Source organism: Serinus canaria, chromosome 1A, assembly GCF_022539315.1.
Source record: "Serinus canaria isolate serCan28SL12 chromosome 1A, serCan2020, whole genome shotgun sequence".
NCBI lineage: Eukaryota > Metazoa > Chordata > Aves > Passeriformes > Fringillidae > Serinus > Serinus canaria.
The window spans coordinates 62,384,675-62,405,722 of NC_066314.1; the positions used below are offsets into that span (position 1 = coordinate 62,384,675).

The following is a 21,048-nucleotide window of genomic DNA, read 5'->3' on the forward strand; positions in this document are numbered from 1 at the left end:
TTTCTTTTGTTATGTCTCACCATAAAAGTACCATGTCAGATTTAGTATCCACATAACAAAACACTGAGCTAAATCATGTGTATGTAATCAAGGATGAAAAAAGTCTTTCATTCTCTGGGCTATGCCATGTTGCTTCTTTTTCTTGTTCGTGATACACAAAGTGAGCCTGAAATCACTACATCAGAGCCTCCTGGGAAGACTGGATGAGTCCTTGTGGTGGCCTTGTGCTCTGAAAAACACTACAACTTTTAAGATCTCCTGGAATTTGCTCAATTATATCAACCTTTGGTTTGATTTACTCCATAGCCAGGGATTAGGCTGATTATAACCCCAAAAATGTGGTAGCCTTCTTGTCCTGTACCATAAGAAATTTGGTCTACAAGATCTGTACTAAAAAAGAGCAAATTTAAATGAGAGAAACAGCAGTGCCAATAACTAGAAAAATTGCTAAAAATAATTCTTACAGGATGATCAGCATCCAATTCTGCTCCATAGCTTAGGATCTGATTGGCAAACCTGTCCAGCTCCTGGATACTTCTTGGGAACCACGGTACTGCAAAACAGAAAAGAAATAGAGACTAGTATTCTTCTTTGTTACTTGATTTTTTGCCACCTTCTGACATTTTCATCTTTTCATCATATATATAAAGAAATATAGGCAAGGGGCTAAATTCTTTCAATCATTTTCCCCATGGTAGGGAACAAGAACAAACCAAGCAAGTTGTCTTGAATTTGTGATTGATTGTTTCACACTCTTGGAAGAATACAGAACATCAAGAGCATCTGAACCTTGGTGTAGAGCTGGCTTGCAATGTTTATGATTTTCTGTTTATTACTTCTGGTGTCTTGGCTTAGCAAAATGCAGAAAATTTTCACAATAAGCCAGAATCAAGCCCTTCAAAGGAATCACAAGAAGTTCCACAACAAGGACAGAGAATTTTTGGACTCTCTGAAACACTCTAAGACCTACTTGGTGGCCCCACTTGAGCTAGGATTCTGAAACAAAATGACAAATGGCATCCTAGTACTTCAGACTAGCACTGTATCACTGTGCTAGTCATTACACAATAATGCATTAACTTCATTAACCTTCCTGGTCTGGTTCTCTGTTGCCTTGTAACTCACAGGCTATACACACTGTCCCAGGCACAGCCAGCATGTGAGAAGGGACCGTGTTGACCACACAGAGTGTAATGCCTGTGTGACCTCATTACAGAAGGATATAAGGTGAGAGACAGCAAAGAATCTCAGGGGTTTCCAGATGTGATGTGCTAAGATAAAAAAAAAAAGAGTAAGCCAAACTTCTTCATGGCAATTCAATACAGGGGACTGAACAGGGGCAGCCTCTATCAGTAAAAAGTTAGCAATTCATCGAGAGACTTTCTTGTGCAAATGGGTGTTGCTTGCTCAGCTAGTGCTTGGAAAACAGCTGATTCCCCTCTGTGGCTCTCTGCTCAGCTGGTAGCTCTGCTGCTGGACCATACCTCCCCATCTTATTTTGGGGGCTGTGCCAAGTGAACCTGATCCTCGGCCAGCAGCAGCTGAATGAGTTCCCTGCAGTGCCTTGGTGATGGGGCTCATCCCAGACCTGATGAACCACCTGCAGGATAAGAGGATCTCTGTCCCCAGGACTATTCAGCTTTGTGCAGAGCCTCACAGCACGGTGGGCGCTTCTGGCACTGGGTTTCTACGAGGCACCTGCACAGAGGCGCTGGAGCAGCAAAAGCAGCTTTACAGGGCTCGATTTGGGGCCCCGGGAAGAGAGAGAGAGAGAGAGAGAGAGAGCTCACAGCCCGGACTGCTGTCCCATCCCAGCCTGGCTCCGTGCTGGGAGCCTGCACATTTGTTTGCAGCAGGTGGCTGCCGGCCAGGAAGATGCCGGGATGCCTGAGCATCCCGGGATGCAGGAACCCGCTCAGCGGGACCCCTGCGGTGCCTCCCCTTCCCCCGCCCGGCAGAAGGGGGATTTGGTCCGCCCATCTCCAGGATGCGCACGCTTCTCCTTGCCCTAAAAACTGGAGCTGAGCAAGTCACTAGATGGCAGCAGCAGACCCAGGAAGGTCCCCAGATGGGTTTCTGTGCCGCTGGGTGCCCCGCTGGTTATCCTCGCTCCTGAAACACTCTCTCCCCTCGCTGTCAGAAAGTTTCCTGCACCCCCAACCCCTTCACTTAAACTAGTCAAGGAGGGGGATGGAAAAAGGTGTGTTGGATCTGTAGAGAGTGGTCACTACTTACACCATTTTCTATCTGGGTTTGTCTCCTGGCTGCATCACTGAGCTTTGTGGGATGGTGGGGAATTGCTTCACTGTTTTGTGCTTCACACTCCCCAATACCAGCCTGGGTTGAGGCACAGTGATGAATGGTTTTGTGTTAGGCACTGGGGAAAAAAGGCTGTCTGGCAACGCCACAGCAAAGGATTTGTCAGTGTTGGAGAGAAAACCACTCTTAGAGATACACCATGGCCTGGAGGGTCCAAGCAGTGTCCAAGAAAAATTGGTGGGGGCTGAAGTCTGGATTTTGGCAGTGATGTCTGTAGGGCTTTGCTGGCCTGAATCAAAAAGGTCTCACTGGGCAGGGTTTGAACCACTGCTGACTTACTTTCCATACAGACTTATTTTCATTAAATGTCTTATTCTCGAGATTGTGTTAGTACTTGGTGCAGACCTCATTAAAGACTAGAGGAAAAACTGACTCCAGGCTTATGTGCTGTCAGTCCTGGCTGTGGAGATGGGTGATTTGCCTTTTCCCTTAAACAGGAGAAGCAACTTTTCTTCCTGGTACCTAGCCCTGATCCTGCCTACCCAAACACCAGCAGTAGCTAAATGAGAGCAGCTCTGAGCTTGCAGAGCTGGACGGACATGGCAGGCTGTGAAAGGGGAATTCCTAAGGAGAATTAGTGCTGCTTGCACCAGCCTAAGTTGTTAAGTTGGGTCCTAGAAAGTGCTGAGCTTTCTCAGCTCTCATGGAAACAAGAATCAAAGACTCCCAGCACATTTCTAAGGCAAACAGTGCATCAAGGGCATACACCCCTCACATCAAGGCCCAGGGTGAAAAAAGGCTACTGGTGGGTCTTCTGCCTAGATGTGATGTGCCAGGACACTGTCCCCAGATCTCCCAGAAACTATTCAAAAGATCAAATCAAATTAGCCCCTGGCTGAATCTATCCCATATTTTGTTTGCAGCATCCTCCTGCAGCCAGACTCTCTGTCTGTCTGCACAGCCATTAATGAACTGCCAGGGCCAGCTCCTGCAACACTGGGCCTCTGTGAAGGTCTGAGGAGCAAACGTGGGCTGAGCAGCAATAAATATTGATTTGTCTGTAAGTGAAACAGCAGCATTTATGGGATGGTGCTGGACACCCAAGTGGTGACCAAATTACCGTGGGGTCAAACACTGAGCAGAATGCTAATAAGCTAATGCTAATAAGCCATTTATATGAGAGGCAGCAGAGCAGGGGCAGTGAGGACTTCTGCAGAATCCTCCACTTGGACCATTGTGAGGAGGGTCAAAGACAGGTCTATGCAATTTATAGCAGTTCAAGGCCCAGGTTTAGCCCTTTTTTAAACACTCAAATGCTCTGGCTAGCCTCAGGGTCTAGCAAACAAGGGCCCTACAGATCCTCAGCTCCCAGCTTGTTTCAGAAATGCAATAAATTGTCTGCATTTCCCTAATGCTGCAACAGAATAATATTTAATTATTTTTATTCATGGGCTCCAAGTGGACTGCAGCTACCATCTTGTTTCCAAAAAGAGCCACTAGGAGATGCACTGTGTTTTCACAACAAATCTTTCTACATACACTAAGTGCTTTTGGCTCAGCAGCTGCCAGCCCTTCTCATCTGAAACTCCAAAGCTACATTTGGATTTAGACACTTTTCTGGCCTGCTCTCACCTAAAATTACACTGTTGATCCAAATCTGATATTTGTAAGTACTGCAATGTGTCAATTAAATGTTCCATTTAGTTAAGAAAAGATACTAAAAGCAGTTAGTGGGACCCCCCCCCAAAAAATAAAAAACAAACAAACAAAAAAAAGCCATTTGTCCAATAAATCCCTTGTCCAATAAATCACATACACACAGCGTTTAACCCTGAGCTGTACAGAAGGGACAGGATACAGAAATTTCCTCTGAGTGCCAACAAAGCAGTACCCCAAAAAAGGGACTGTGTGCTTTCCACAGGAAATGGAAAAATAAGGTTTTTCTTGCTCAAATCATGAGCAGGAACAAAATGAATCCTTTGCAGGGAAGAAATGACAGCATCCTAGGCTGCAGCAAAAGAATCAGTCCCATGGGATCCCAGATTGCCTCTGGAAGAAAACCTTCCCAGCCTTTACCTGCCCACTGAGACAAGTGTGGCAACATCTCCATAAACCATCTGTCTGAGATTGTGCTCCCTGGAGGCACAGTGCTCTTGCTCTGTGTTTTGGGAATAAGATTTCACACAGGCACATCTGTGGACTATGACCAGATTTGCCAGGAGGATTCATTTGAAAGACAAGCTGGCCTAAGAGGCACCACAAGGCCTGTTATTTGTTAGTGCCATCCCTGATAAAGGACAGCATCCCACCACACTTTCTACAGCTCAGGCTGTTCCCATCTCACTGCCCTTGCAGTGCCTCTGCCCAGGATTTGCCACCCACAGTTCATCCCCTAAGCAGGGCTCATTTGACCTTTCAAAATATGGTCCTTGGAGGATTTCAGTTTGACTGGACCCTTATTGCTCATGAGAGGAGTTGAAATTGAAAAAAAATGAGAAAGGGCAAGAAGAAATATCAATCTTCCTCTCTCTCTCCCCAGCAATAAATTTTTCCATTTTATAATATTTCTGAATTGCTGAAACTAACAAACACAAGTTATCCTCTCAGAGAGAAGAGGATCAAGTCCCTTTTTGAAGCTGACAGGATAATCTAGCTCAAAAACTCCTTTGATCAACACAGTACCATGCAGTGAAATCCTAATCCTACAGCTGACCACAGGAGTTTTGATTTCTGTGGGGTCAGAATTTCACATGCAAGACTTTTCTGGATGATATTTAGAGCTCTATCTCTGTCTGACTCTGTTATATGCTTATAGACAACTTTATTATTTCATAAACTTCTTTATTACCTTCTTCATAGTAACTGGAAAAATGAATGTTAAGCCCTGGTAGGTCCTGTAGTTTTCTTCTGGAAATAAGAAAGCCCACAAAAGTGAACCCCTTCAATCTGACATGATCATAAATCACCTAATCAACCTTTTGTCCCTTTGTCTATGAACGGAGAAAACGGACTCCAAAGAGAATCTGCCTTCTTCTTTTTCATCTTCAAATGTAATGTCATGGGTAGGACACAAAGGAAATGGTAAAAGGATTACCAGTACTGATCTCAAGAAGGTATTAATGTCCTTTCATGTTGTTCCTAGGAAGGAAGAGGAAGATCCAGGCCTAAAGTATTTAAAGTCTGAAATCCTATTAAAATCACATCTGTTATCTGAAGAAGCATTTAAGTCTGTCTCAGACTATCTGCTAGGCAGCCACCACTGCACCAAGCAGCCTCAACTCCAGCAAATCCCTGAGAATTAGGAGTAGAAACAACTCAAAAAATCTTTCCTTATTTCCCTCGGAAGGCAGATCTGCAATTGACCTCCCTGGGATTTCTTACAGGGATGGAGAGTTAGTCCTGTTCCCACCAAAGTGGGGGGCAGAGCCTCCCAAGTTTCCCAGGAAACCTAGTCAGGATCATCGCAAAAATTTTCACTACAGAAAATCTCCAAATGTAAAAGTTTACAGTACAGGAAAAATAGAGACAGAGAGAGGGAAATGCAGCCATAAAGATCCAAGAGGATCTCCTTTACTACAGGAAAAATAAGTAATTTCAGTATGTGACATAAACAGTCCAGGTCAATGTTAACCTTGTCAGCATATCCTTACCAGTGTCCTTCTCCTTTGTTCGTGAGAGCTCATGGACTGTTGCTCCAATATCACTTCTCAAGGACTTGATGATCTTGTCCAGTGCTGGGACATTCTTGCCTTCCAAGTTAATGAAGAATTCATACTCATCTTTGTTGAGACGGGAAGGTCGGGACTCAATGTGGGTCAAGTTAATACCTTTTTCCTATGAGAAAGAGAAAATTTGGTCCCACAGGTTTGGGGGAAGGAATATGACATAAAGACTGGATAAATACATGTGTCAGTCAACAAACCATACCAAATAACTCACAAGCAGCCACTGGACTTGAGGACTTACACAGGAGAGAGAGAAACAGAAAGAAATATGTTGGATTCACCCTTGTACAGAGCTCCATCACGAGGACTTGGCACTCCTGAAGGCTTAGAGAAAGGTGGAAGCAGGATTCAAGCTGTTAACAGGCTTTGTATTGTAAATGGCAACCCCAGTCCCTCAAGCACATAATGAGAGCTCATCTTTGTTGACAGAGATATTTGCCCAGCATCAACACAGGAAGAAGGCATTCCACCTGTAGAGTACCCTCTCCTGGGAAACTGAATGCTGTCTTGATGAGCATCTTGAGAGAAGATTGGATGAGCAGGCAGCTGGGCACCCTGTGAGATGAGCTTCTGCCAAACCTCTGCTCAGTCACCTGCAAAGCCACCTGTGCATTTTCCAGGGCTGTGAGCAGCTGTTGGGCAAAGATCCAAAGGGAAACATGGATCTGCAGTAAAAAAGGCAGCCCAGGTTTGTGCAAATAAAAAGATGGGTGTTTTAAATCACAGGATCACAGAGTTGGTGAGGTTGAGTGGGACTTCTGGAGATCAGCAAGTACAATAATCTGCTCAGGTTGCCTGAACACATTGCCCAGGGCTATGTCCACTCAAGTTTGGAGACTGTTTCTCTGGGCAACTGTTCCTAAGTCTAGTCACCCTCACAGAGAAAGATTATTTTCTTTAGCACAGAAATTCAAGCTCTGTCTCACCAAATATCTTTGCTGACCATCAGCAGTGTCTCCTAGCTCTGAAGAAAGAGATCATTGGCAGCTGTAGCATTGAAGACTAAAGCCAGTGGAAACCTGACCTCAGACAGGCTGCCATGTTGATATGTAAGGAACAAACAGCTAAAAATCCTATTTTTCCAACAAAAAGCAAATAAAAAGGCTAGGAAAACAAAAAATGTTTAGGAAAAAAACACCCAGAAGGTCCAAAAGAAAAGTCCAGGAACATCTACCCCTGTTAACTAAACTCAAATGTTTTCCTGAGCACTATAACTTGAATATGAAAATACTGCTTTCTTTCCTTTTTTTTATTTTTTGAGAAATCTTTTAAACAGGTTTCCATGGACATTGACTTTGCCCCCTGACCATTTGTTAGGCTCACACTGGTGCTGCAGACACAGCATGCCATGGCCAGGTCTGGGCTTCTGCCCCCTGGGAGGAATTTAAAAACCCCTGGAGGAAATCTGGGCCTGAAGACCACAGAACCATAGAACCATTACCCTCAGAAGAGTCTGAGGAGCTGACACATGGTGATCAGCATTGCTGGAGAAACTTTTGGGTTTTGTCTTTCAAGCTGAAGACTCCAAGCTACATGGGGTGAAACACTGTCCCTGCTGGTGTCAATGTCAAACCCCTGTGACTGGGGTAAGGATTTCATCCATGCAGTAATGCTGCTAGGATCTACTTTTGACCTACAAGAAAGAAAAATTGAAGACTTTTTGATGGTACATCCCTCTTTCTGAGCCTCTTTAGGGTTTTCTTTGCTCCTCTCAGTGCTTGCATAGCGCAGGAGGGCATCTGGCCATCAGCAGAAAGGCCTGATTTACTCCTCCACAAAAGGCAGTTTATTCCTTGGTAGGAAACATATATGTCATTGCTCTGTTTCCTGAGCATTGCACACTACAGATGAACTCAAATTGTTTGGCTAGATACCAATACAATAAGTTGAAAAGGTCAAAAGCTCATTCACCAACTGCTGCTCTCAAGAGATGCCATATCACAGGGCTGTCTGCCCAGGGAGAGAATGGCCAGCACTGTCCTTGGCCCTGGGGACAGTTTGTTTTAGGCCTCCAAAGCCCTGCTTCCCACACAGGCTGCCCATTGTCCCGTCCCTGTGGCGAGGCACTGGGAGCTCCTGACAGAGAGCAGGCACAGGGAGCTGCTGTGCCTTCGCTGTCTCACCATCCTCATCCTAAAAGTTTTCTTCCTTATGCCTACTCTGGCATCTACATATCTACACTCTTTTAGCTTAAAACCATCACCCCATGTGCCATCACAAACAGCCTTGCTGAAAATTCTGTCCCTGTCTTTCTTTCTTATAGGACCCCTCTGAGTGCTGGAAGGACACAAAGATCACCCCAGCACTTTCTCTTCTCTGTGCTGAAGGCTCCTTAAACTGCATTCCCTTTGGGTTTTGATCAGGTGACTCTTCTACTCTACTCTGAGCTCTCCAGTCAGGCTCAGGGAGCAGCTGGACAGACAGCAATGCCCCCAAAATACATGGAATGATGCACGGGTTGGGAATGAAGAGAGGAGCTACAGGGTGAGCACAACACACTTAAGGCAGCTGGAGTATCAATACCCCTCAAACTATCACAACCTAACACAGTGAGATAAAAGAGGGGAAAAAAGAAGATGGAGGAAGGGGCCCATGGAGAGAGTCACCTCCTTTCTTACACCTGAGAGCAGCAGAACACCTTCCCACAGAGTGTCAAGCTGCTTTGCTGTTTATTTAAGGGATATCTGCTGCTCAGCAATGTCCAGAGCCAACCTGTAACCTCTTTCTGCTGAGATTTCAGGACCCCACAACAGACAAACTGAAGTGATAACCCTTCTGGTGGCTGGTTTTAGAGCAAGAATCCAGCAGCATGTGTCCAACTCCCTGAACTGGCTCTCCTGGAGAAGTGTGTTCCCATGTGCTGTGCCTTGCTACTAAGCCTTTGATTTCAAAATATTTACAGTGGCTCTGTTACTGAGTTGTTTTATAAATCTCAATTTCATTCTAGTCCAACTACTCCATCTAGTGTTTAATCTTCACAGTTTCACATTGTTCAGAACCTTTTTGTACCCTGGATGTTGCCAAATCTTGCTATTGCATCACATTTCTCCCAGTAGATGATATTTTCTTTAAAGCTCCAACTTCTGGAGACAAATAGTTGCCTGAGAAAGGAGAATGGGGGCATTTTTTTTTTTTTTTAGTTGTACATTTTTAACAGCTTTCAATTTATATTTGTTTTTTAGTAGAGATTAACATCTTGACAATATATGCCTTCAAAAGTAAACTAATAAAAGTTATTCCAGTTTTCTGAGCTACTTTTTGTTGATGCAACCTAACTCCTAACCTAACACCTTTGGAATATCTCAACTGTCACATGGTTGTGGCTGGATTCCCATCTGAGCTATTAACATGGATCTCTTCTGCCTTTCCTATTTTAGAGCTGGTAGGGATCAGATGAGCCCATGGAGTGAGATCAGAGTTTCTTTGCTGAGCTCACCCCACCACCCAGTGCAGCTGCAAGGAACTTAGAGAGCAGGTTGGTACTTCTCTCCTTCTCTTCAGATTTATGAACAGGGGAGAGGCTGAGTCCCTCCCCAATAGACACATCCTGTCATAAAACCAGGTGCCTGCTGTAGGTTTTTTTTTTTTTTTTCTTAAACCTTTCTTAAAACCCCCACTCCAAGGGTTGGAAAAACTCAGCTTTTGTTATTTTAATATCCTAGCCAATGGTACCTCTGTCACTGCCCATTAGAGAAGGAAGTTTCAAGACACATTTCAAGCTCAAAGATCAAACCATAATTACTTCTAGGAGAGTTTGAAGGGGGTAGCAATACAAACATCAATTTAAAACAGAGACAATGGTGGATGCAGGGAGGAGATTGCCCATGTCCCTCCCTGCCTTACCTCACAGTGCTGGATCTCAGCCTTGGCTCCCTCTCAGAGTCTGTGAAGCAGCTCCAGCCCCTTGCTCAGCTTATTCCAGGTTTTCCATCCTAACTGAGCACCACCTATGCTGCAGATGCCCCAGACCATCAGGGGAAAACCAGACTGGTGTTGCACTACACCAGCAGTCTTGCTGAGGTCACTACCAAGAGAATTCAGTCCCACCTTCTGTTTAATGGCCTGGTCACTGGAAAAGGAAAGTTGTGTGTTCACAGGGAAGCTTTTAGTAGGGATGGATCCTTTCTGAAAATGTTATGAGTTACTACTTCCCATGACACACACTCCTTCTGTTCACTAATCACTAAATGCTCCTATATATGGTTCTAAAACTAAGTACAGCTGTGAAATCCAGCTGCAGCTTGTTATCATGACTGTTGTCATTAATGAAGTTTGGCTTCATCAGGAGACCCCACATTGTTACCAGATGGAGAACTTTCAACAACACTATGGTGCCACTAATCAACACTAAGTGAGAATTTGGGTAAAATCTCCCCAAAAAAGGATTTTACTTGCACTTTCTGGCACAAAACCAAAACAACAACAACAAAAAGATGAGATGTTCTTTTAACCCTTGCCATGGTATAGTTCAGTGTTTCCTGAAAGAAGACACTTTCAGAAGCACAAGTATAAGCTCAGTGTTTAATTTTCATAGATCAGAGGACTTGGGAAGCTACAGAAATGCTTTCAGCCATGAATTCCCAAAGCAAAGGCCAAGGCAGCCATCTGATTCAGCTCTACTGTCCAAGGGCCTGTTCTCAGCTGGAGACAGAGAGAATCTTCTCCTTCCCAGCTGCTAGGGTTTTCTTTCCAAGCTTATGGAGGACAAGTGTCTCAGGGCAGGTCCCTGTCAACAAAGAGTGCCAGAGGGCAGCTGGCCCTGGAGCAGCCCCTGCTGTCCATCACTCTGCTCCAACCTTGAAATTTGGCACAAGGCTTGCAGCAGAATCTGGTTACAAAACACATGGAGCAGGACAAACCAAAAATGTGACAGCATGTGGCATTGCATAAGCCCCTGTGAAGAGAGCACTCCTCTCTTTAAATCCATGGTGATCAATTAGATCCACAAGTCCTGCTCCTGTGGCCACAGGAAGAGGAGGGATAAGATCAAGGATGTGTGTGGAAGCCCAGGGCACTGGGAATATTTCTCTGTCTGCTCTGGGGTACCCTGACCTCCCAGGGGAGCACTGACTTTGACCATCATTCATGGAGAAAGTTTCCTAGACTTCAAGATAGACTGGAATCCACTAAAGTGTGAAATAGATTATAGAGAGCAGTGTAGGTGTATGACTTGGTGAGAAATTTAGGGTTTGGGATTTTTAGTATGCTGTGGATGGAAACAAGATGGAGAGCACCGGGTGTCATCCTGGGTTTCTTCTTCATGCTTCTTCTTCCTTCTTCTCCATGGGTTTGGGTGGCATTTTTTAAGTGGGCAGAGAAGTCTGCATTGCAGCTCTTTGGGATCAGTTATTGGGTTAAAAGAGAAAATAATCTAGGTTTCAGTTCTTAATTAGATAGTTTAGTCTTAAAAGACCTTGTAACAAGAGATTGTTGGCCATTTTGTGCCTTCTAATGAAAAGCTGCCAAACTCACAGCAGTGAAACTGTTTTACTGATAAGAAATGATAAATCTTGAGCCTGAACATGAACTACCATCTCAAGTGCCTTCAATCCAGACTCAGAGAAACCCACAATTGGGACCCCCAGAGATGTGGATTTGGAGCAGTGTAATGAAATGATCACTGCTGTGCATATGTACAGTGTAATGAAAAAACAATCTCGTGGTAGAGACAAGCCAGTTCACCTATCAGTGCAGACACTTTCAGCACACCCCCTGGCCAAAGTGACTGTTTTCTTCCCCTGGTTTGGAAACAGTCCCAACCACAGCAGTGCCTTCCCAGGGCACAAAGAGATAACAGTCATGTAGGATTTTCTGTGGAATTAAGTTCCTGAACAGAAACAGAGTTGGCTCTGCTGACTCTGTCTGAAAGTGGCAGGTCTTATTTAGTACAGCTTGTTGCTCCCACCCCATCCTTCTATGGAACAGTAACTTACCTCCATGGGACAGTAACTTATGGTGGGAGCAGGGGTACTTGGTGCAAATCAACTTTTTTTTTTGCTTTTGAGCTAGAGCCCTACTCACTGATGGCTGCACCTTGCACTGAAGTCCTGCTCTGTATCTGAGAATGTCCCATCACTGAGGAAAAGATAGAAGGTTCCTCTCTCACAATGGGTTGAGCAAACTTGTGATGTATTCCAACGTTTGCCACTTAAAACAGCTGATGATCTCCTACTTGTGAATGCATCAGGAAAAGAACTTCAGAGAAGATTAGTGTGTTCACAAATTCATGTGGAAAATCTGCAATTAAAACTGAAGCAGTCCTTTTTGTATATGGAAATTCTTATTTCTGATCTTTTTAATGATGAATTTAACTACAGAAAGGTAATCTTTGAGGGGGAACAATGTGGGTTTTTCTTCACTTTTTTTTTTTCCCCAGAATGAACTTTGTTGTTTAAAAAAACTTCCTCAATTTTAATAGGTTTTTATCACTACAGAGAAACAAATATTTCTACCAAGTGTAACCCTTGGGTCAACCCAAAGTTTTTCTTTTTCAGTTTTGATAAGAAAAATGGAAGATTTCTCTTTTTTTTTTTTTGGCCTCAACTTATACTCTGAACATTTTTGATGTATCCAGTGAATCAAAAAAGAAACACAATTTCATGATGACTGTTCTGTCTTCCTGATTTTAAGGATGATATTTAGTCATGTGTGCTGTTCTGTTTCAGATGAAGATAATTATTCAAGTTTTGGCTGCCTAGCTGTCATCTTCTACAGCACAAATAAACAGCACAGGGCTGCACCAAGGAGCACTTCAGTGTACAGCAGATCCCATTAAAATTAAGTCGGTGTAAAGACCCTGCTGGTGGATTTGTGCTGTCCCTACAGCCACCCTCAAGCCTGCAATGAGGGCAGAGGTGACAAAGGGGCTTTTCAAGTGCAAAACAATTGGGTTTGACAAGCAAAAAGTGAATGTCTGCCACATCCCAACACACAAACAGAGCAGCTAGTGTGGAAGCAAAGTGGATTCAGCTTTAGCAATCTGCTGATTGCTGAGCATGACCAAGCTGCTAACACTCACAGCACACCAGAGTGTGAGTCTGGCCCTGCAGACATGTCTCTCCACAGGACAAGTGAAGAAGGGGCTGCAGGGGCTGTACTGCCAGCAGTGGCATTGCTCTATGCTATGCCAGTCCAGGAGGAATAGATTCATGCAGTCTGGCAAGGATTTGCAAACCAGAGAGAAGGCACAAGAGCCAGAGATCAGAAAAGCTTAGAACCCTGCTAAGGTCAGGTGTTTAGATGAGTCTTCCTGAGCAAACATACGAAAAAAAGTGGAAATAATCAAGTATGCTTTGGAGCTAAAGCCAGCAGACAAAAAGACAAGTTCATTGAGGGGATTCCTCAGGAAAAAACCATTCAAGCTACATAGGAAAAACAAGAGTTTTCACAGTAGCTACAAACTTGTGTGCAACTGGGACCTGAAGAGAAAGCTAGAGTTTGGGTCTTTGAGCAAAAAAAACCCAAATGTGAGCATGCAGTAGTCTGCCAACTGCATGAGAAACCCTGAGGCATGTTTGAGTAGGACAAACATTTCTCTTTCCACAAAACACACTGAAATTCCTCTTAAACTTGGGGTCTCAGTCAGAAGGCAAAATTCTGTGTCATGAGCCCTCTGTAGCCCTTAGCCTTGAGGTTCCCCCTGCCTGGAGGAGGCTCCCCTACCTTCAGTCCATCCTGGCTCCCACAGTGGGAGCTTACCCCTTCCATCTGGGCTGTGTTTGGACACTAATTCCTTTCCTGGGTGGTTTGCACTGTGATTGACTAGAGATTCTACCTGCCATGATGCTTGATGAGCCAGAAGTCTTGGACCTCATGGTATCCAGGGGCAGGCCCAGGCTAGAGCACACCCTTTGATGTCCCTTTGTCTTGCTGCCCATGGAGAACAAGCTGTGACAGGAGCTAAAGTCTGGACAGTTTCACCCCAGCAAAGGAGTGGGACATGGGCAGGGTGTGAACCTGGGAGTGCATCCCGGGAAGGGACTCAAGTGTGGCTGAATAATGCTCCCACAGAGTAAAAACAAAATGTTTCCAGTTCTTAAACCAAGGAGAGGATGAGCCTTCCCAGGTCCATACAGAAACCTCCTCTACAGAAAGACACCCTGTGTTCTAATAACTCCTCAAGATTTCTCCTTTCTTTAGGTATCTCCTCAATTCCCTGTGACTCAGTCTGGATCATGCTTCCATGCTTCTTTCCCTGGGAGAGAGGGCAAATTTTCAAGTCTTTCATATTTACAGCTCATTCAACCCTCCTCCTTTCCCTTTCATGTCCCACATTAGTTTTACAGACTGTCTAGAAAAGAGGCAAAATCCTCAAAGCCAGTGCTGGAGGCACTGTCCCTTAATCACTCCCAAATCCGAGCTGGGAGGAGGGGGTTGAGCTGTGCCCTCTGCCTGCATTCCCCTGCAGGAGTGCCCAGAGAGGAGACAGCAGTCTGGGCACCCCCACCTCAGCAAGGAGCACGAGGTTTACAGACATGAAACATGTGGCCATCAGCACAGCAGCTGCACAAGATGTGGACCCCCTCCACGAAGGGAACAATTGCAGCACCACATCTGCTCCTGGAAACAGCCTGATCCTGTTTGTGGCTTGTCAGTTTTCTCTTTTCCTACTGCATGTGGCTGCATGAGGCAATGACAGCTGGGGCAGCCATCCTCACATCTCCTCTTGGGAGGCCCCTCTGAGACAAATCCACCACATTTCCACAAGCCAGCAACAAGCTGGTGACACAAACCAGGGGACAAGGCTGGGTGTCTCCCTGCCCAGGGAGCCCACCCACAGAGAGTCTGAGCTAACTCCAGTAGCATCTCTCAGCTAATGCTATTAGGCAGTGAAGGAGTACAAGACAAAAACATTCTCTCAAGTTCTTCCTGTTGGTTTCCATTCTTTACCTGCCTATCACCACTCTCCCTGTCTGTGCTGTGATGTCAGTGAGCACAAAGTCTTTCTCTGAGGCACCAGAGCTATGGCTCAGATGGAAAAGGGGGAAGGTTTTCCCAGCTGGGCATGTATTTAAAACTTACACCTCTGTACAGTTCTTGGAATGGAGTTACAACAGCCCAAAGACTGTTCTGGTTTACACCAGGAATTCACTAACAGTCCTGAGGAGCTGTCCTTGTACTATTAAATCCCATCCATCCATCCATCCATCCATCCATCCATCCATCCATCCATCCATCCATCCATCCATCCATCCATCCATCCATCCATCCATCCATCCATCCATCCCCCCAGTACAATGCCAGATGTAAAACTGCTATAAGAGCACCTATGCCAGGTCTCTTGTCAAGCCTTGGTGCTGGAGGAGGCTGAGAGTCAGCACAGAAAGAATTGGCTTTGTTGGGTAGAAAACCAACTGAGTCCCAACTTCTCAGTTGCAGTCAGGGCCACTGGGAAAAAGGGGCTCTGTTGGTCTAGTTTAGGTATCTGCTTTGGGACAAGAAAAGTCACATCCAAGAAATGGTTACTCCTCTCTTTCCTATATTAGCTCCTCTACAAACTTTTCTTTAGAGCTGACAGCAATTTAATTAGTAGACATCAATGCATTTATTAAGAGGATATCAACAGTCTCATAAATTCATTTACAGACATGCACATCACTGACATATGGACATTTTGCAGCATTTTACTAGTCAATTCACAGACTTAGACTTGCTCTTCTGTTGTTGGTGAATTTCCTTTTGTCTTAATGAATCAAATGTGTCCTAAAACTCATAATTATTTTTCTTTTGTACCCATAACACACAACCTCTCATTTCCTAGTAAATTCAATTTATGAACGGAAAATATGCAGGCCACAACTTCTTAGAGTGTTCTAAAGAAATTGCTGTTTTCAGGCACAACTATTGCATTAAAAAAAGAAAAAAAAGCCACAGAACCAATATAAAAGTGTATTTACTTGGGAGCACAGAGTACACAGCTGTGTGTTGCAACACAACCATCCTGAACCGCAAGGATTTCGTGCTTTTCAAACAACATTCATGACATCTGGGAAATATTTCTGCAAGAATAAATAGGCACACAATGTTCTGAAAGGTAAATGGCTCCTTGTTTTCCCCAAAATTTTCCAAATCACTCAGCATAAGTTACTGAGTCCCTTTGGTGTACAAAAAAGTGCTGTCATTTTTATGCTGTTCTGTAGGCACCCTCTACCCACTCTGCAGAAGTACTGCAGGTGGGAGATGGTTGAATATTTTATATCAGATTTTTTTGGGTGGACAAGAGCTAAGAGTTGCCCCCAGCAGAAACCCCTCATGCAATGTGCATTGTGAGTCACATGGCTCACATGCTGGTTATATTTGCCTTACAAGTAAAAAGGCAAATTATTTGGTTATAAGTCAATCTTAGGTCACAGCCCAACTCACCCTTACCTCTTACTACAGCAGTTATGATTAAATATTTCCCTCTTAAGTGGAAAATTTTTCTTTTCCCTCTTAAGTGGGCATTTTTCCCACCCTCGTGTCAGTTGAAGTTAGAGGCTTTAGTTTAAAAAAAGCTACTTCTGCCCCAAGACTTTAGGGGATTTTAAGCCCAGAAAAGAATTAGAGACTACTCTCCCCTATAATAGCAATGAAATAGAATCACAAACACAGCCTCCAAGACCCTGATAAAATGTGGCTGCAAGACAAAATTGTGAAGACCTGAAGGAAAATATTTACCTCAAATGTGCGCAGGACTTTAGCCAATGCCCCGACTTCTTCTTTCAGAGAGAAAATCAAAGAAATCACACCATTCTTACTGGGGGAGTCTTCAATGTAGCTAGATTCCTGAAAGGAAAGAAAAAAATACAAAACCAAAAATTACTACCATTCACCCTAGAGGTTAGTTTTGCCTTTCTCCATGTCCCTTTTGCACAGCACCAGCGATGTAAAGGAGGAATAAAACAGCTCTGGGGCTGCTCTGATTTATTTGTAGAGACACAAATCCCTTCTCTCAAACTAGAGCCGTTGTGAGAGCACAGTAGTCAAAAAGGACATGCAAATAAACCTAACACCATCCTTGCCTCCCCTCACCCCTCAGGGATGACTGGAAACATTTCTGCACTTTGGTTTCAGCTGCAGTGCAAAGTCCTTTCCTCAGGCTTCCTTTTCAGCAGCACTCAGGGTTAAGCAGAGCAATGTGGATGAGCTCGGTGCAGAGATGCAAACCATGATGTGTGTTTCCCTTCAGTTCTGCTTGACCCTTCCAGGTATCACCAGGAGAGAGGTAGTACTCACAGGAAGGATGTGGAAGGTGATTTTAAAACAAAACAACAACATCAAGCAAAGAAAATCAGAGAAAAAAAAAAAGAAGAATGTTGGAGCAAACATTTAGATCTTCCCTAAATCCCATAATGAGTAAAGACTCAGGGCAAGATGTGGTTTTCATTTATGTTTTTTCCCTTTCTCTTATTGATTTTCTACTCTGCAAATTCCAAAAGGCAATTTCCAGTACTCTCAAAGGTTTATTTTCATTATTTTCGCAGTCCTCATTACTAGAATGTCTTTGCATGTCTCTACATGTGTTTCTTTTCACAAAAGCCTTGTTAAGAAGGGAAGAGCTATTTCATCACTTCTGAAAGAGGAAACTGAGCCCTGGAGTGGAGGCAGATCTTGAAAGCTGGGCACTTGGCATGGCAGGTAAATGCCTGCTGACATTTCAATCACCTAATTTTTCTGATATCAAAGTAAATTTGATGTACAACCATCACAAACTTTTGGAGGCCCCATTAATGTCTTTTTTGCGTGTTTATTTCATTTTTTTTTTTTAACATCTAATGGCTTTGGACAAATTGCCTGTGGTTATTTCAAAGATCACACCAGACAACTCTTGGGCTAAAGCTTGATTCAAGGTACCCATTCAAATATTACTTATAAAGATCTGTATTTTGGGCAGAGCTTGCTCTCATTATGGCTATTGCTCAATTGAACATATAAATCAGGGTAAAAAGAGTCCCAGTTCCAAAATATTGTACTCAGTGAAGATAGCCTTTGTAGAAGACAAATTAACAATCAAAGCCAGCTGCCCTGAAGCCATAAAGCTCTTGGTGGGCCTACATTTCCTGAGGCAGAGCTATGAAGAGCTGTCTTCTTTTGTAAAATAAATAATTGCTGATTCTTCAAGCCATCTCCAAGGCTGCCTCCAAGGCTGCTGCTAGCAGACTGGCCACACATTTTTCTATCTGGCTTTTTTTCCAGAGGCTGAAAAGGTTTTCCAAATATCTTACAGCTTTATGAGGGACCTCTGGTGCAAAATGTACTAGAAGTGCTGCACCAGAAGGAAGACTGCCACCTGTTCAGCTGTGACACTTTCTGCAGCATCTCTGTGTCTCCTGAGTCCCCATGCAGCCAGGGAGTCAGCCCAGCTCTTACATGGGGAGGACCAAGAGGAAAAGCAGCTGGAAGTGATGTGTCAGCTGGCTAATGAAACCCATTTACACCTCAAACAACCACAAGGGAAAATGATGACAGGAGTCTGGCAAAAGCCAAAACAAATGTCTGAAGTTCTGAAATTTTATGGTAGTGTGACCAAAAGTGTCATCTCAAATACTGTCCATGCATTGCTTTTTTCCTTCTGTTTTCACCCACCACAGCCAAAACTGATCTCAAGGACAGAACTGGCTCCACCATTGCCTGTCCAATGTATTGAGATTTTGGTTTTCACTGTCTGCAATGAAACTGCTGTAAAAGACATGCAGCTATATATTTAAAATATTCTTGCCAAGTCATGCTGTGGAACCCACTTATATGACAGATTGACTTGAATGTGTGTGACAAATAAAGAATTCATGGTTTGCACACTTGCAGGGGATATAATGCAAAGTTGAAGTCCTGCAAGGCAATCCTGATGATAATAATTGATCTCTTTGTACAATGAGATTAGACAAAAAAGCCTTAAAAAATCTTTCCAAACTCATTGGTCACTAGCTTTGATTTGTTGAGATCAGCTGCTTTCAATCTGTCCTCAGTCATTTTCCCACTCTTGTAAGTTGATTTATATTGGTGCTTGAGAGAAAGACACTGCAGTAGGGAGTAGGCACTAATGCTGTGAACAGCCTCATACTTGCTTAACTTCTTGCACATCTGCAGATGCACTTAGTTCCCTGGAAGGTCTTTTAGCAAGCATCAGTCCATGCCTGAGCTTGTCACAGAGGTGACATCTTTAATTGCAACCGGGGAGAAGACTGAAATGATTGTTTTCCTGGTACCCAGTTCTTATCAGGGTATGTGGAGGCAGCCTGCATCAGTACACACTGCAGATAATAAACCTCAACACATGCACTGGAGGTGATAGCAGCAAAAACAGAGGCACACATTATTGTTGAGCTTTTGGTAGTACTTATGCATAGCTTTAACTGTTGATCAGTTTTTCCCTTCTCATTTTGGAATTTAACTTCTAGTCCCTCCAACATACATGGAGGAATTGCAGCTTTGTGTTGTTCTACTGTTTTGTTACTATTGTGATTATGATTCAGAGTCAAAGAAACAAGTTTATTGTGTTGAAATATTGTCTCTGTGATATGATATTATGTGATATTGTCTCTGTGATATGAAATATTGTCTCTGTGATATGTCTATGTGATTTATAGTGTGCATAAATTCAGTCCTAATTTCCTTCCAGCTCTGTTTCTTTTCCAGGAAATAAAATGAGAACCAGTTGAAGAGCATGAACAACCACCCCTGGACCTATGACAATCTCAAACAAAGTGTTATGTAGATGCAAGATAGGTTTACCTGAGCACAGATCTGCATTTTTAGTTAGCCACATTGCACGTATATTGGTATTGCCATTCTGACACAGGTGGCAGCATTGGGAGTCAATAACACAATCCTGTCAGCCTTCTAATGCATTGTTGAGATATTTAGCTAAAGCCCTTCACAGTTACTTGTGAAAATGGAATTAGTTTCCAAGTCAGATTTCTTACAGCATTTAAATGCTCATCATGGCAGTTGTCATTGGAACCAAGCAATGGATAAGCAGCAAGGTGAGACTCTAGAGAAATACTGTGGGAGCTCAGCCTCAGCACACAAAATAGGAAGAGAGGCTTAATTGGCACCTCTGCTCTTATAAGAAATAGAAGCTCTTTCTTTGCACATCTGATGCAGCTTGGCCCTGGCTGCAGCAGCATTGCATAGGACAGATAAGTGCAGAATTTTGTCCTAATAATTAACCATGCTGGCCTCAGGTTACATCACTTGCCCCTGCAGTAACATCAGTGCCTGTATTTAAAAGGCATGAACTTCAGGTTCTTCCTGTACTTCCCAAAGCAAAGAGTTCAAAGTCAATCAGTCAGTAAACATTAAAAAAGAGAGCCCCAAATTTAACAAAAATCTGCACCAGAAGAGCTCACAATTTCATCTGTTTTCCTTTAACAAAAGAAGACAGCTTTTTTTCATCACACACATTTAAGACCTCAAATAAGCTTCTGGTCTTTCCTGATTCTTTGTCTTTTCAGCATGTACATAAGGATACTGTTGCAATGTTTGTATTCTCACTGTGGTTTTGTGAGCACAATTAACAGCAGACAAATACAGGAGCTGCCAAAATTGCTCAGGTACTGCAAAGCGATAGGACAGGACACCTTGATTCTTCTCCTCTGGGGTCACACTGCCTCTCAGAGAGGGAAGAACAAGCATAAGAATGCAGGAGTGAGGCAGGACACCCCTCCACCTCTGCAAAAAGCAGGCATAGACCCCATCACTTACCTGGAAAGAGTCCCCATTCATTTTGCAGTGCTGTGAGTCCATGTTGCAAAGGCAGCAATACCCACAGAGGGAGGCCCCTCCACTACAGCAGGTGAAGCCTTCTGACTTAACTGCAGTGTACAGAGATCTGTGCAAAGGTATTTAAAGTGGAGCAGCCAAGGCAAAGCCATTCCCTTCCCCAGCTCCCTCCCCTGGACAGCACGCCAAGGGGGCGTTCTCCCTGCACGCCCACCCCACCCACCGCTGGCACACCAAGCAGCTGCTGCAGCTCTCCAGCAGATTGTTTCTGTCTGCACCCAACGTGGAGGAGCAGCATGCTCTGAATTAACAGCCTTCCTCCTCCTGATCAACATCAGCTGCTTTCATTTTTTCTCAAGTCAAC

The 21,048-nt window shown here is 43.9% G+C and overlaps 1 protein-coding gene across 1 annotated transcript in view; it reads right to left on the reverse strand.

Moving 5' to 3' along the window:
* The window catches only part of PAH (phenylalanine hydroxylase), a 35,258-nt gene extending 14,426 nt beyond the window's left edge, over nt 1-20,832 (reverse strand). Inside the window, exons 1-4 of the mRNA XM_009094197.4 lie at nt 20,667-20,832; nt 16,641-16,748; nt 5,910-6,093; nt 465-553 (exon numbers count right to left, since the gene is read on the reverse strand). Coding sequence (XP_009092445.1) covers nt 465-553; nt 5,910-6,093; nt 16,641-16,748; nt 20,667-20,708 — 423 coding nt within the window. The 5' untranslated portion in view covers nt 20,709-20,832. The remainder of the gene's footprint in view (nt 1-464; nt 554-5,909; nt 6,094-16,640; nt 16,749-20,666) is intronic.
* Between the last annotated feature and the right edge of the window lie 216 nt (nt 20,833-21,048).